The 16355-nt window shown below is 30.2% G+C and overlaps 2 protein-coding genes across 3 annotated transcripts; one reads left to right on the top strand and one right to left on the bottom strand.

Moving 5' to 3' along the window:
- Nucleotides 1-67: 67 nt before the first annotated feature.
- On the bottom strand, nt 68-2579 carry LOC103578305 (uncharacterized). The gene is made up of 6 exons (XM_008559329.1): nt 2303-2579; nt 2091-2161; nt 1889-1976; nt 1559-1805; nt 702-929; nt 68-640 (listed from the first exon to the last, which is right to left on the bottom strand). Exons 1-6 carry the CDS (start codon nt 2577-2579, stop codon nt 169-171), a joined length of 1383 nt encoding a protein of 460 aa, XP_008557551.1. The 3' UTR covers nt 68-168.
- A 1753-nt stretch (nt 2580-4332) lies between these two features.
- LOC103578290 (attractin-like protein 1) lies at nt 4333-15813 on the top strand. Of its 2 annotated transcripts, none has more exons than XM_008559299.2 (7): nt 4333-4838; nt 5901-6248; nt 6352-6533; nt 7673-9865; nt 10706-11087; nt 11274-11508; nt 14382-15813. In XM_008559299.2, the coding sequence occupies exons 1-7, from the start codon at nt 4528-4530 to the stop codon at nt 14625-14627; spliced, it is 3897 nt and encodes a 1298-aa protein (XP_008557521.1). In that variant the 5' UTR covers nt 4333-4527; the 3' UTR covers nt 14628-15813. The 2 variants fall into 2 exon arrangements, with proteins under 2 accessions (XP_008557521.1, XP_008557522.1); XM_008559300.2 differs by having other exon boundaries at nt 11295-11508; nt 14382-15812.
- Nucleotides 15814-16355: the final 542 nt, after the last annotated feature.

The raw sequence follows: 16355 nt of genomic DNA, 5'->3' as shown, positions 1-16355 counted from the left end.
GTTGTTGACATTTTTCAATGATTCATCAAGTACACTCTGACTAGTTGATTGAGTTATTGAATCGTCATCATTTTTAGAATTAACTGTTTCACTGTTGACAACTCGTACATTCGATAAAACTTTATTCCCGTCAATAAATATCACGCGCAGATGATTTTTCTCTGACTGTCAGGCTGACTGCAGCTGAGAAGGTGAAGTCAATTCGTAAAACTGAAAGCTCAATTCTTCACCGAATAAGTGATCTGGCGTTATAGTTTCAGGTTCTATAAAATTCAAACCCAAAGCTGATGGATTTAGATCTGTCACCAGATAACTTTCCCCAATAAGACCGCACTCTTCAGCGACAACTTCTTTGGCTACTGGATTTAAAAAGTCGGTACCAGTTTCTTTTGTCGCTGAGTTAAATCCAATGTGATTTATTTGTCTGTGTCCAGTTGTCTCTGAATCATCTCGTTGGACTGTCGTCATTATTGGCATTATATACTGCACCTGTACTTCCTTTTTAATGCCATTCAATATCTGCTCAGCACAGTGCTCGAGAGTTATTGGTGATAGAACGTTATCTGGTTGACTTATACTTGCTGTTGCTGCTGCTACTTCATCAATTATCACATTATTTCTGAAACCAATCAAATCATTACTTTAATTTTGAATCATTTTTTACGCTAAAGTTATCATTTATCTATATAATATATTTTTACTTTTTTGTGTCATTATCTGAAAAAGTTTTTATTTGTCTTCCTGATATTCCCGCAATATTTGTCAATAATTGTCGAGGCCGCATTTCATTTCGATTGGCTATTGTCCATAAGTGTCCCGCACCATGCGGTGCTTTAGATCCTTTTCGGAAATGCGGATTAATTGATAAATTGTGTCTTACTGAATTTTTCCAACGATCATCATTAGTTTTGTAGTATGGAAAATGTTCCCTGTTGAATTAATAATCAATATAAAATTTTATTATTTGAAATATTTAAAGAGTAAATTTTTATCAACGATTTCGATTAACTCAAGTTTCAATTACATAAATTCTTAGCCTATTGGTAATTCAAATATATTCAACCCTCAAGAATAATTTACTTCACCTGCCGACTCACCGGCCATTTACATGCTCCAATGCGAGCACATTTATTCTAAAAAATAATTTTTTTCTTTTCACAAAGTACAGAAAAAAAAAATAAAATAAAGTATTAAGCGATAATACTTTGAGATAATAATTTCGTCGCTTAGTAATACTAGAAAGAAAATATAAAAAAAAAAAATTAAAATACATAAATATTGTCTCGTGTCTTGAAATTAAACGGGTGAAAGCTCAATAGTGCGGCACAAACAGAGTAAGTAGCATAGAGGGTACGACGAGGGTAGATGGTACGACTTGGTACCACCACCCATCACGGACAATGGTACCAGTAGGTACCACTCTATTGCCTTGCACCCCAAGTATCTTTAACTATCACAAATCAACTGATCTATAACGTAATGCCGATTTTTCCCAATACATTTCAAAATTTTAGTACTCGATATTTCAAATTTCAAATCTTTTTTTATTTAAACTTACGATATCCATTGATAAATTGCTGATACTGTTAATTCACCGCGTTCTTGCAGAGCATGCTCTATTAATTCAGTGTACGTAAAAGGCGGTTTTTTAAGTCCACCATAACGATCTGCTGCGTATTTTGAATTGCTTGATAAACCACATGAATTTGATTGTTTTTGTACAGTTTCATCAGCAATACTTTTTTTTAAACTCTGATACATTGATGCATTGTCCGAACAATTAAATGGTTGACGGCTTTTAGTATCTGCAAAAAAATAAAAACAATACTTAGTAAAAATAAACCTAAATAATCAGGATTTATTTGAATTTCATTTGCTTATAACGCACTGGTAATTATTTTTTCATCAGGTGCTTCAATTAAGGAGTCAAGTTTAAAATCTAATAGCCACGATAGGTTTCCATCCTCATCATCCAACTGATTGTTGTAATTAATATTATTACTATTATTATTGTTATTATTATTATTATTATTATTATTATTATTATTATTATTGTTATTATTATTACTATTATTATTAATATTATTAACCAAAGGAGTTTGTTGAAAATTATTTGAACTCGAGTTGCTATTACTATTATTTTTAACTTGTTCATCTGGCACTTGTTCCCAGTAAGATAGTACAGTATTTAAATCATTATCAATATTTTGTCCGTCGTTATTTAAAATTTCAGGTTCAATGATATCTGAAGATTCTAGTTGAATAAAATCCGATTTTTCAAAATTTTCCATGTCCCAGGTACCGTCGACAACAAGGACTTCAAGTCTCGCTACAGGACCGGTGTTTGAATTGTCTTGAATCGAAGCGACCAATGGAAAAGACGATGCATTTACTTCAGTCATGTTAATATCCAGTGGATCATCATTTATTTCCATTGAATGATGCTTTTTATTCGACTGACATATTTCTTCGCAAAAACTTTCGATGTCCAATTCATCGAAAGTTCGACGTTTAACTCGCACGTTTTCGTTTATTTTACGATTTGGCATATTACTAATACCCGATGATGGGCCAATCATTTCTTCACTATCAACAAACATTTTTTTTACTTTTTTAACACTAGTTCCTATCATTTAAAATTTTTTTGACATACCTTGACGTAAAATACTCGCATGTCTAATACTTAATCATTGTAATTGTTTTATTTTTATTCTTAATCACTTATCAATTAAATTATTTAGCAGAGTAAATTGAGTACGTAGGTATTGAAAATAAATAGTTTTAATGGAATTATTAACTATTAAGTTATATTGTAATTAATTCATCAGAAGGATCAAAGAGTTTGACAGCGCGATCAACTTCGTACTGTACAGGACTTCGTCGTTTGTTTCGTATTTCGATTATTCCGCGGTATGTATGTGGACTCCTACACATGCGCGCGCATTTTTTTATATCTATTTTTTAAAATAATTTTGAATTATTTGAGTAATAATACAAATTAAGAGTAAGTATTAATCATTTATATTTATTTAATCGCTTGAATTTAAATATCGTAGTTTTAAAAATGTAAGTTTCTGGGAATAAATTGTTTTTAATTGCTCATTTGACTAGAATTGTAGAAAAATTTTAGTATTTCAAAATTTCTTAATTTAATTACTGTATTTAAAGATTTTTAATTTTCATTCATTGATTCGCAAACTATTTTTTTATGATCCTGAAGTTAAAATGAGTGTGAATGTGGCAGACAAATTTAAAATTATTAATAAATAGAGTAAATAATTAATAAAATAAAATTTAGAAAAATGCACATTTAAAAAATTTTGGAATTAATAAGTGAATTTTTTTTATAAATATTACTTTTTTAAATTATTTTCTCTATTTGTTAATATTTTTGAATTTGTCTAATGTTTGCTACATTCACGCTCGTTTTTTTTTTTTATATAATTTATCGCATTTAAAAAATTCCTAAAATGATTAGACGTCAGCTAACTTCAGTATCATTTTTTTTTTACAAATTCTAAAATAATTAACATCTGCAACCGAACTCGTAGTTTCTCTTACAGTCACGGGCCGTAGTCTTATTGAGTCTAGCTGAGGTCTAATAATTTTCGGAATTTCTTCAAAATGATAAATTATAATAAGAAAATATTAAAAAACATTTCATTTATAGTTTTAAAATTTTTACTTCCTACATGTGTATTTTTTTATTATTTTTTTTTTTTTTTTGTAATTTTTTTGTTGAAAAAAAATTCGAAAATTTATAATTGTCTGCTAACTTCAGAATCATATAATATCAAAATTTCAAAAAATCCGCATTTAATCAATTTTAACAATAATAAGTGCATTTTTTTTTTTTAACATTATTTTTTAAATTATTTATTTATAATGTAAAATTTGCCTGATGTCTGCTACATTCACCCACACAATTTAAACGACTCGTTTTTAAAAAGACCGCGAAGTGACATTTTCTATTTTTTAAATAAATAATAGAGTTCGCGGTATGAATTTAATAGCTAATGCATGAAATTAATATCGATTATTACAACTATCGATATTTAAAAATGTTCCAATTATTTAAATTTTATCAATTTAAAGAGATATTAAATTTATCTCAATAATAAGTTTTGAATCAAATTAAATTTAAATTTGTATATGAAATAAATTTGAATTATTAAAAAAAGTACCAACATACGTCAAATAAATTTCATGTTATTTTGTTGGTATCACCGTAATTATACAAATATGTGAGAATAAAGTATGTAGAATAGCGAGCAGTAGTACTAGTAGTGGTAAGTTGACTTTTGGAGTGTCCATTGGACTGGCTGGTGCTGGTGCAGCTGATGGTGTGCGCGTGTGTGCAGAGTCGGTGAGTGGTGAGAAAGCGGTCGTATTGAGAGGATCAACCGGAGCAGATACTAGAGACCGCATTCTCTTTTTCACCAGCACAGTGAGTAGAGGTGTGTGATTGCAAGAGGTGTCTTGCGCCGCCATCGGCCATTGTCTCATCGGACATGGAAGCCTATCAAAATGGCAGAAGTCATGCAGATGTTTCTATTTCTATACAAATCTAAATATCGTCGAAAAAATATATCAAGATATGATAATAGTAATAAACTGGTGTCTGGTATACCGTGTATGTTTTTATGGATAGTTTTATTGTGGGTCGCAGTGCTATGGAGTACAGCGACAGCATCATCGTCTTCTTCTTCATCCTCATCGTCATCAGAATCGACATGCGATTCAAACAATTGTGTCAACGGTAATTGTGTCAATGGTACCTGTGTATGTCATGATGGCTGGCAGGGATCCGCATGTCAGTACTGCAGTGGAAAAATCAGGTAAACCCTAATTATTTTCAATAATAATTATTATTATTTTTATTTTTAGTTTTTTAATCCAACCAGATCCAACTTCCCGTTATGTCAATCATTAATATCACACCCGTTAGCACAGTTAAACTGTATATTTATTTATTTATTTAGGTTGGCATCTGATAGCTCTGATAATTTATTTACACTTTATTTTAAATTCACTAGTTACAGATTTTATTTTTAAAACGATAACCTGTCAAGTTTTAAATTAATATGTCAATAATTATCGTCTGGAGACTAAAGAGTTTTTTATTTGATGCTAATTATTTATCAGCATACTTTGAACCAGGAGTAAAAAAAAAATGCATGAAAAATGTATAGAATACTAATGTCATGTCCGTGATAAAAAGTCTATTTAAAATAGGAAGTGGGAATATTAATAAGTTATATTTTAATAAAATTCCTTTAGTAAGATCACGTTTATCGACACGCTCTACACTATACATAATTTTAAAAATTATCAATGGAGATGCCACAGAAGTAGATTTTTATGGTACATCAGCTGTAACATGAAAGCTAGAAGGGCAATTTTAAACTGATAATTCTGGTCATGCCTAAGTAGCATACTTGCCTTTTTGACATCTGTAAGATGTCAGTTTTTAGGCTACTTTTTGACAAGGCACCAATATGTTGACAAAACAATCAGAAATTTATGTCATCGAAAAAATATCAACTTGAAAGACTTGACACAAGTGACGACAAAAAGTAAATTACAACTAGTAGTAAAATAAGACATTTAAATGACTTTTTAATTGACATAAGACAGGAAAGACAACACAAATTTTCTCTGTCTCTAGAACCAACATTTGCATGTCGTATTTATATCAAAAAACGTGACTGAGACAAAAAAAAGATTTTTCATCCTTATAAAAGACATCTTAAAGTTGTCTCTGTGCTACTTGTGGTTTTTGTAATTATTATTGTTATATTTATGTTGATGATTAATTATTCACACTTTATACTACTTTTGTTATCATTCCTGTGTATAATTGCTGAGAAGTGTTTAAAGTATATAAATAATTTTTTTAGACTGACAGCACCATCAGGAAGTATCCATGATGGAGCAGGGAATTACACGACAGATGTTAAGTGCTCGTGGTTGATAGAGAGCAGCAAAAATTCATCAATTCGGATGCATATTGAAGAATTTGCAACAGAATGTGGATGGGATCATTTGTATATATATGATGGTGATAGTGTTGAGGCACCGCTACTTGGCGTATTTACCGGATTGATGCACAAGGATGGCTACCACATCCGGCGAGTTCCGGAAGTAATAGCACGATCTGGCAGCGTCTTCCTACATTTTTACTCAGACGTAGCTTATAATATGAGCGGATTTAATATTACGTATAAAACAAATGCTTGTCCTAGCAGGTAAATTTAATTCAATTCTATTTAATTTATTCAGTTATTGATCTTTTATTACTTATGAGATTACGTTATGTAAAATATTAATATTTTTTTATATTGGATAAAGGTATTCGTATATAGATTGTTCTGGACACGGTGTTTGTATTGAAGGAGTTTGTACTTGTGATGCAACGTGGACTGGCGAGGCCTGTGATTCCCCAGTTTGTCCTAAAAATTGTTCTCAGCATCATAATCAAGGTGAATGTGACCGTGAGAGACATCAATGTATTTGTATGCCAGGATTTAAAGGTAAAAAATAATAAAAATTTAAATAGTTGTGAGGTAAAAGACCTAGTACCTAATCAGGGAACTAGTACTTGATCACTTCATATGTTTGTATATCTATATTTAGTAAAATTTATTATATGAGTGATCGGATACTAGTTCCCTGATCAGGCACTTGGTTTCTTACTTCAATATTAAATTATTTAAATATTAAGGACATCCTCAGACAATGTTCTCCTCTTTTTAAAAATATTCAATGACTTTGAACTGTCAAAACAGTATAAAAATTTTCTCACAGTCGGACTTCGTTATAAGACTACACGTTATAAGACTCTTCCACTCAATTTGTTAAAACTCGCTCATAACGCTTCCCCCACCAACAACTCGATGAAAATTTTGGGCCGAAACCTCGCTATAAGACTAACGAATACTATGATTAAAATCGAGATAAAATGTACATACATATAGATTGTAGATTAAGTAATTTATTTTCAAAGAATACTTAAAATTTCATGGTGTCACATAATTAAATAAAAGAAAAGAATGCCAAAATTCTGTATAACTATTCATAAAATAGATTCACTGTATAATAGAGCAGAGTTGAACCGAATACATAAATAAAACACAAAACGGCGATAGTTTTATAGCGAGGCTTGGGTGCAAACACTGTTAAGTACAGTGGGGAAACCTCAATTCTAAAAATTTTTTCCCTACAGCCCGAACTAGTCTTTTAACGAGGTCCCATTGTAATTAATTTAAAAAAAATTAAACCTTGAATCGGAAAAGGACAACAGTTACAATTCTGCTAAGATATAGATTTTTAAAAAAATTATTCAGTTGTTATCAATCAGGAGTCGAACGAAATTTATAAATTTATAATAAATTTTAGTCTAAAAAATTTGACATCCCAAATTATGATTTTACTAAAATTTATTTTCCAATTTCGTTTAACTCCTAATTGATGTCAACTGTAAATAATTTTTTAAAATCTGTCTTGGCGAAATAGTAACCACGTTGCCCTTTTTTCCATTAATGCTATAACTTTTTTTAAATTAATTATCAAAATTTTAATACGGTCATTACAATTGTGAGGGGGGGGGGGCACTCTCGGAGAATGGCCTTAAATAAATTATTTACTAAATGTTATAAAAATAAATAAATAGGTTCAGACTGTAGCCAAAGAGTGGAACGTGGTTACTGGGAAACGATATCATACAATGATTTTTCACCTGAAGGCTCAGCAAGTCACTGCTCAGTGGTCTGGCGTGACTCATTGTACGTCGTCGGCGGTGAAAGCTTTTATAAATCCAAGATGATATACGTTTATGATTTAAATGGCAATGTTTGGGAGACACCACACATTGAAGGTATACGTCCATTACCAAGATACGCGCACTCATGTGTGTTATTTGGTGATAAAATTTATATGTATGGTGGTGTTATTGAAAACTCAACTGTAACAAACGAACTCTGGGCATTCGATGTATCCGCAAAGGTATGGGAAAATGTTAAAGTGAGGCATAATTGCAATAACAAAACAATGTGCGGGCCATTGAAAGTTGCTGGTCATACTGCTAATCTTATTCACAGTTATGATAAGAGCGAAAAAATGGTCGTCATATTTGGTCATTCACCGCAATACGGTTATTTAAACATTGTTCAAGAATATTATTTTGGTACGCGGGAATGGAAAATAGTAGAGACAATGGGATTTCCTGTGAAAGGTGGATATGGGCATAGCGCAGCTTATGATCCACTTACAAATCTCATTTATGTTTACGGAGGATATGTGTCGGAATCACAGAGTACACAGAGTTTGACTAATCGAATATATTCATATCATCCAAATTATCGTGTGTGGCGTCTTCTTACATCAGCACCATCCGCGCGTTTTTTCCATACAGGAGTTTTTATAAACGGCGGATTGATGCTTGTATTTGGTGGCAATACTCACAATGATACGATACACTCACACGGAGCTTTATGTTATTCTGCTGATACAATAGCTTATGATGTTACGTGCGACGCATGGCATCACTTCCCAATGCCACCAGAAATGTCTAATCTACCGAGATACGGACACACTGCTACTGTATTTGAAAAATCAATGTACATATACGGCGGTTTTGATGGTCAAATGCTGTCAGATATGTTGAAATATACACCCGGAAGTTGTGTACACTTGTCGCCTCAGACACAGAGTTCGTGTCTTATCTCAAGGACTGGTACTAAATGTATTTGGGATAAACAGAGAAGTGAATGCTTGCAGATAACCGATGTATCACGTGATATATTAAGGAATGATGACATTCATGATGGCAGATACATGCAGTGTATTGATGATACTCAGCCACGAGGAATGACATCACACAAAGAATTGTGTAAATTATTGACAGATTGCACAGCATGCGTACAGACTTCGTATAATTGCGTATGGTGTGGAAAAAGTTGCGTTTACGAAATGTGCAGGCGTACTGCAAATGCACCGCCACTTGCAGGTATAACAACTTTAGAGGAGTGTGATGCTCACACTGGGGTCGAATGTTTGCAGTTACACACGTGTCATGCATGCTCCAATAATCTTAATTGTATTTGGTCATGGTCGAATGGTCCAGATCGTTGTAAACCAATAACTAAAATACGTGATATAAATATAATGAATGGAACAATACAGGCACAGGCACAACGTTTGTCGTTGGATACTTGTAGAAGTCCTTGTGTTGAGTATACTTCCTGTAGGAATTGTACTGAGTCAGATTGTATTTGGTGTCAAAATGAGCACAAGTGTGTTGATAAAAATGCTTACCCGGCAAGTTTCCCCTACGGGCAATGTCGAGAATGGACAACGAGTGACACGAGATGCAGAGCTACTGAGACAGGACGTGAGTGGTGCAGCTTTTATTCATCGTGTTTGAGTTGCCGATCTGATCCTGGCTGCGGATGGTGCGATGATGGATCGAATACGGGCAAAGGCAAGTGCATAGCTGGTGGCGCACGTGGTCCCAAAACGTCAAATACTGATGACACTTGTCCGTTTGACCGGTGGTTCTTTACCAAGTGCCCAACTTGTCAGTGCAATGGTCACAGTACATGCTATCCAAATACTACAGAGTGTATTAAGCCCTGTGGGAATCTAACTCGAGGAGCACATTGTGATAAATGTATGACTGGTTACTACGGAAGTCCGCTCAATGGCGCAACTTGCCAGCCTTGTTCCTGTAATGATCAAGGCACTGAATGCACTAGTGAAACTGGTAAATGTTTTTGTACAACTAAAGGTATTGTTGGTGATCACTGCGAGCGATGTGATGTTTCTAGTCTCTATAATGGAGATCCAACTAAGGGATCATGTTTTTGTAAGTTATAAATTTATGTAACCATGGTGGCCACAGATTTTTGAGATTGAAATTCCCCGACTTTTCCAGGTATTCCAGTCAAATATTTAAAAAATTCCCTGACTATATGTAGTAATATTAAATCATTGAAAATATTTATTTAATTCAAAATAAAATGGTATAAGTCAGTTTAATAAACAATCTTTATTTTATTATTTGTCAATGTTCATAGGTTTTTTTTATTTATTAAATGAATAGTTTTTTATTTTTTATTTTAAATCTGTTTTTAAATAACTTACTCTATAATAAAATATAAATAAAATTTTCATTTTCACTAGAATAAATTTCATAAATAAAAACGTTTTATAGAATATTAATAAAATATTAATCAAGTACGCGAATAATAAATATAGTGAAACTTATTAGTTCAATACTTATGTATACTTTTAATGTTTTTGGTTTTTTAATTTGTCAATATGCAGGTTAATAGCTTGAAGATCCTGACGATTGGTTTCTACTAAGACTTTTTTTTTCTAACAGCCTTTTTAATTCAAACTGCTTCATTTTCCCGCTATTGGAATCAATTTCTACTAATTTTTTTTCGACGGTATCACAATCGCATTCGCGCCGCGCCACGTTTCGAACAGTTTTGACAGAAAAAAAATTTATCGGATTTTTTCAGTTAAAAGAAAAGAAAGTTAAAATTTTTCCAGCTCTGTGACAAAATTCCCTGACTTTCCCCTGATTTTTCCAGTATATTTATAATCCCCTGATATTTCCAAGTTTTCCAGAAATGTGGCCACCATGATGACTATTGTAATAGTATAATCAGTAACTTATAAATTATTTTTTTTACTGCAGATGACCTGGTCATAGACTATCAATTTACATTTAATTTGAGCAAAAAAGAAGACCGGCATTACCGAGCAATAAATTTTAAAAATTCACCATCGAAACCCGATGTAGATGCTGAATTTTCCATCACTTGTTCGGTACTTGCTAAGATGAATATAACAATAAAAAAGGGCAATAGTCCAGAAAAACCATTACTTCTTGGTGCCAATTGTACGACATACAAACATCGTTTTAGTAAGGCTGATTACAATTTTGGAAATGAAGATAATAATACACAGACAACATTTTACGTTTATGTCTACGATTTCCAACCCCCATTATGGATTCAAATATCATTTTCCCAATATTCAAAACTAAACCTGCAGCAATTTTTCATCACATTTTCTACGTAAGTATTATCAGTGGCATTAGTATTTAAGATACATCAGCATCTTAGTTTAATTTTTAGTAATAATAGTAGATATAACCATAACATTTCACATAAATATTTAAATCCAAGACGCGCATCACATCTCGATCATTTCCATTAGTTTTTATTGTAATAAATCTCAGGCAGTACTAACTTGTAAACTAGAGATTACATGACACCGCACAGGTGCTTCCTTGCTTTGCTGTTGGTGGCTGCCGTTCTATGGAAAATAAAACAAAAATACGACATGTACCGGAGACGTCAACGATTACTCGTAGAGATGGAGCAGATGGCCAGCCGAGCTTTCAGTCAAGTTCTTGTGGAAATCGAAAGGCGAGATGTGCTGTCAGATACCGAACGTAATGACTTGGATGCATGCAATGGTCAAAAGAAAAAAAAAGTATGTGAAATAAATTATTTTATTATTCATTTTATTGTCGGTGATAGTGCGATACCACTTGACGTCGCTCTGCAAAAACGTTATTTTACAGGAATAAAAAAAACTAAATATTTATTTATTAATTTAACGCCAATCAGCTATACTCTAATGTAATACATACGCATGATATTCCCACGTTCATTTATAAATAACAGTAAAAATTAATAAAACAAATAATTATTACATGGAAAAAATGAATAGTACTGGTTACTGTTCTGCGCAGTAATCGACGAAAAATATAGAGAAAAATCCATTTTAATATGACTGATTGATATTAGGACAGGAGTAAATCATTGCTTGACACGTACTATTACTTTTTAAACAGTAATCAGTGCTGTGCTACACAGTAAATGAAACATATGACTGGTTACTGTTGAAATAGTCATCGTTCATAGTTCAAAAATATACAAACTTCTCAGCACAGCTATTGTTGCTGGATAGAATGCGAAAACTTACTATTTAGTGACAGGAATGGTTACTTAGGTCTCGTAGTTCTCATTAACATCCAGAACAGTACTCAGTCCTGTTTTTACATGAACTATTTCTAAATTTATACGTGTCTCTAGTGTCAAGAATATTAAAGACACATTAAGTTAGTAACTGTTCATGTCAAAATAGGACTGAGTACTGTTCTGGATGTTTATTTATTTATTTATTTAACGCCAATCGGCTATGCACTAATGAAATATATAATGATAAAAAGATATATGAGTATCAATAAATCAAGAGAAAAATAACAATCCATATAAAAGTAATATTATTTGATGATTAATATTGCAGAAGTAGCTTCTTGATATCGAGTGAGAATGAGGCAATTGTATTGCCAAAAAAATCGATGTCCGAACAATTGCTTTTGATTGGCCTTGCTATTCTATTGAGTGACCCATGAACTACGTAATTTTTATTTTATTTGACGGTATAGAGTAGTCGAGATATTCTGAGACCAGGTCTAGGGTAATAAACTCAAACATTTAGTGTCTCTGGCGAGTCTATTAGACTGTTGATAACTTTGTAGAAAAATGTAAAGTCCGCGACTTCTCTTTAACTTCGTTGGCTGCTTATTTTAAATTTGGAACTAATATCATCGACACTAACTGGTGATCCATTAATTCTTGTACAGTGAGACGGAAATTCAATGAACTTATGTTGTCTCTCGATCGTGTTGATGTGAATATTAGAGTGAATATTAAGGGCATTCTCAGACAATTCCCCTCACTTTTTTTAAATATTCAATGATTTTCAATTGTACTGACTGTATTAAAATTTTAATAGTTAATTAAAAAGAAGTTGAAGCCTTAATTGAAAAAAGGACAACGCAGTTACAATTTTACCGAGACAGATTTTTAAAAAAATTATTTACAGTTGATATCAATTAGGAGTTCAACAAAATTTGAAAAACAAATTTCAGTAAAATCTTCCTAATTTGGGATGTCAAATTTTTTAGACTAAACTTTATTTACCAAATTTTGTTCAACTCCTGATTGATGACAACTGTGAGTAATTTTTTTAAAAATCTACATCTCTGGGAAATTGTAACTGTTGTCCTTTTTTTGATTTAAGTTTTAATTTTTTTGACATGAATTAATAAAATTTTCATACTGTTATGACAGCTCAGTCGCTGAATATTTTTAAAAAGAGGCACTGTCTGAGAATGCCCTTAAGGGGAAACGCCACCGGACCTCTTTCTCACACTCAGAAAAATAAACAGGACTATTTTTATAGTACTTGTAAAGTAAATGAGAATTTTAAAACGATTTTCCCCAGAAACGATTTAAAATTTTTGAAAATATGAAATTTTTACCCCTATGTTAATGTTTTAAAAAACGCTAAAGACCTTCTATTTTAAGTTTCCAGTGTTTGTCCGTGAATTAAATTGAATTAAAAATCGGTTGATGTCACCCCTTAAGAGAGATGATTTTTCGATATTGTGATTTATCAATTTTGTTGTTTATGTCATCACTCATTTTGCAATATTAACTAAAAAATTAATAACTTAACTTTAATATTATGTTTTTCACCAAGAACTCATATAAAAGCATTTTAACCTCACGGAGAAAAATATTTTCATCCAAATATTAATTGAAGAAAAATTACTATTTTATCTTTAATAATGAAATCTACTATGCAAAAAAAATCTAATGATAAACATGAAATGTCATTTTTGAAATTTTTGAATCTATGCGGTATTGCACTATCACGAGTGTGAATGTAGCAGACATCAGAGAAATTTTAAATAAATAGGGTAAATAATTTAAAAAATAATACTTATAAAAAATGCATTTATTAATTTTTGATGCACATTTTTATTTTTTAAATTTAATTTTATTGATTATTTACTCTATTTATTAATAATTGTGAATTTTTCAGATATCTGCTACATTCACACTCATGTAAATGTAGCAGACATCAGACAATTTTAAAATTATAAATAAATAATTTTTAAAAATGCACTTATTTATTTTAAAATTTTTTAAATGCCCATTTTTTTTAAATTTTATTTTTTTAATTATTTACTCTATGTATCAATAATTTTAAATTTGTCTGATGTCTCCTACATTCACACCCATATGAATGTAGCAGGCATTAGACAAATTTAAAATTATTGATAAATAGAGTAAATAACTAAAAAAAAATCTTATAAAATATACACTTATTAATTTCAAAATTTTTAAAATTCGCATTTTTTTGAAATTTTATTTTAATAATTATTTACTCGATTTATTAATAATTCAAAATTTGTCTGATGTCTGATAAATTGACACTCATGCACTATCACTGAAGATATTATTCATTTATCAATAATAATTACAATAAATATTATTTAAAATTATTAGGATGCACCCAGTCCGATAGCTTTAGAACCGTGCAATGGTAACAGAGCAGCAGTTTTGTCATTGCTAGTCCGACTACCAACCGGTGGTGAAGCATACACGCCATCAGGCCAAAGTGCTGGATTAGCAGTAGCATCAGCTCTAGTCACATTGGGTAGTCCACGAAGGCCTTCACAAGAATTATCAACAAAAGAGCCCAAAAAAACACGTAAATCTGCCAGTCAACATCCCGATTCAACTTGTATTTAACATTTAATCCACATTACACAGGTAATACATAAATATTTTTAATTCACCATCTGTGCATTCACATTCACAGGGATCATCTTTAATATTTTTTGTTACTAAGGTTCATTGAATTTAATATTCGACCGGACACTCCTTTTTAATATTATTATTTTTTATATTTTTTATTTAATTATTTTATTATTCAAATAGATATTATTATTACGACTAAAGAACTTCCGAGCTTGTTCAATCGATGACAATTTATTTTTATTTTATTATAATTACAAATTCATTTTTTTATTATTTTTTACTCTCTGACTGCCTTAATGTCTTCTCTGCCGTTATTATTATTTTTAACTAACGTAATTTTAATTAAATTAAGAAATTTCGTTTGTAGATTATTTCCCACACTTCCATCTTTATGTTAACTTAACTAAAATTAACTATTGTTTTTGTATGTTTTTAAAAATGAAATTATACCAGTGTCAAAGATCAAATTGTATAGTATCTCTAATAATGACACTAGTGTTTTAGTTATTAATGAATTAAATTGTTAATGATAATCAAAAATGAACAAACACGAATAAAAGAACAAGCCAAGTGTACAGTAGCAAATTAAATTGTTAAATAATTTAATGTTTTATTGAACATTTATGTACTTGGTTTTATTTTATTATATTATTTTAATTTAATTTCAACAGTTTAACTTTAAGATAATACCCGTAATCAACTGATCTTATAATTGTTTTTTTTTTTTTTTTATAAATGAATATATATAAATATAAATATAAATAAATATATAGTATGAATGATAAGAGCAGATGCAAGGATTGTGTGAAAGTAAATTTAAACGAGTGTGAATGTTGCAGACATTAGACAAATTTAAAATTATAAGTAATAAAAAAAAAAAATATTTTTAAAAAATGCACTTATTAATTTCAAAATTTTTTAAATGTGCATTTTTTTATTAACTTTATTTTTTCAATTATTTACCCTATTAATTCATAATTTTAAATTTGAAGTCTGCTACATTCACATTCGAAAATTTAAATATCTAAATGTTTAATGTCCAATCCGTAAATTTATATAAATAATAAATTAATTTTTTAGTTGTCGTAATGTATATTAATGAATGATTGTCATTATCATTAATACTTATAAATAGGAATATATATGACAAAAATAAGAAAAAAAAAATGTTTAGATTAAGTACGACGCATTTTATTGAGACATTTAAAAATTACTTGTACTTTTTATAACGCGCTCTGTATATATAAATAATATATATATTATAAACATATTAATCAAGTTACGTAGTGTATTAATGATAAAAAATTATGTTTTTTTTATTTATAGTATTCAAAATCGCCATATTTTTTTGGAGTTGATTCATTTTTTTCTTACGTATCATTTTTTTATAAATATATTTATTTTATATTTACTCTAAGATTTTTTTTTACTAAAGGAAATAATATAGGCCGGATATAATATAAGTATATATTACATAGAGATTAAATAAAATAATAATGTAAAATTAATTAATACAAAACATCGAATCGCTTCCAATTGGAATGAAAAAAAAATTTAATCTTATTAAATATAAATCGGAATTAAATTTACAAATATAAAATTTTATTTCAGTAATAATTAATTTTCTCTGCATACAATTTAATTATTCTTGCCCAATATTTAACAATATTAATAATGAATTATATCATATATATATTATTTTTTAGTGATAATTTTATT

Source organism: Microplitis demolitor, chromosome 10, assembly GCF_026212275.2.
Source record: "Microplitis demolitor isolate Queensland-Clemson2020A chromosome 10, iyMicDemo2.1a, whole genome shotgun sequence".
Lineage (NCBI taxonomy): Eukaryota > Metazoa > Arthropoda > Insecta > Hymenoptera > Braconidae > Microplitis > Microplitis demolitor.
The sequence above is the reverse complement of the archived record's forward strand: the minus strand, read 5'-3'. Positions and strand labels throughout refer to the sequence as shown.

Bases quoted from the DNA above. Each gene is read 5' to 3' on its own strand.
- LOC103578290 (XM_008559299.2), top strand. From the start codon at position 4,528: ATGGCAGAAGTCATGCAGATGTTTCTATTTCTATACAAATCTAAATAT. The intron at 6,534-7,672 runs GTAAAAAATAAT...ATAAATAAATAG, and splicing joins TTGTATGCCAGGATTTAAAG to GTTCAGACTGTAGCCAAAGA. The intron at 9,866-10,705 runs GTAAGTTATAAA...TTTTTACTGCAG, and splicing joins AACTAAGGGATCATGTTTTT to ATGACCTGGTCATAGACTAT.
- LOC103578305 (XM_008559329.1), bottom strand. From the start codon at position 2,579: ATGATTGGCCCATCATCGGGTATTAGTAATATGCCAAATCGTAAAATA. The intron at 2,162-2,302 runs GTACCTGGGACA...ACTGGGAACAAG, and splicing joins TGAAGTCCTTGTTGTCGACG to TGCCAGATGAACAAGTTAAA. The intron at 641-701 runs GTAAAAATATAT...TCAAAATTAAAG, and splicing joins TCAGATAATGACACAAAAAA to TAATGATTTGATTGGTTTCA.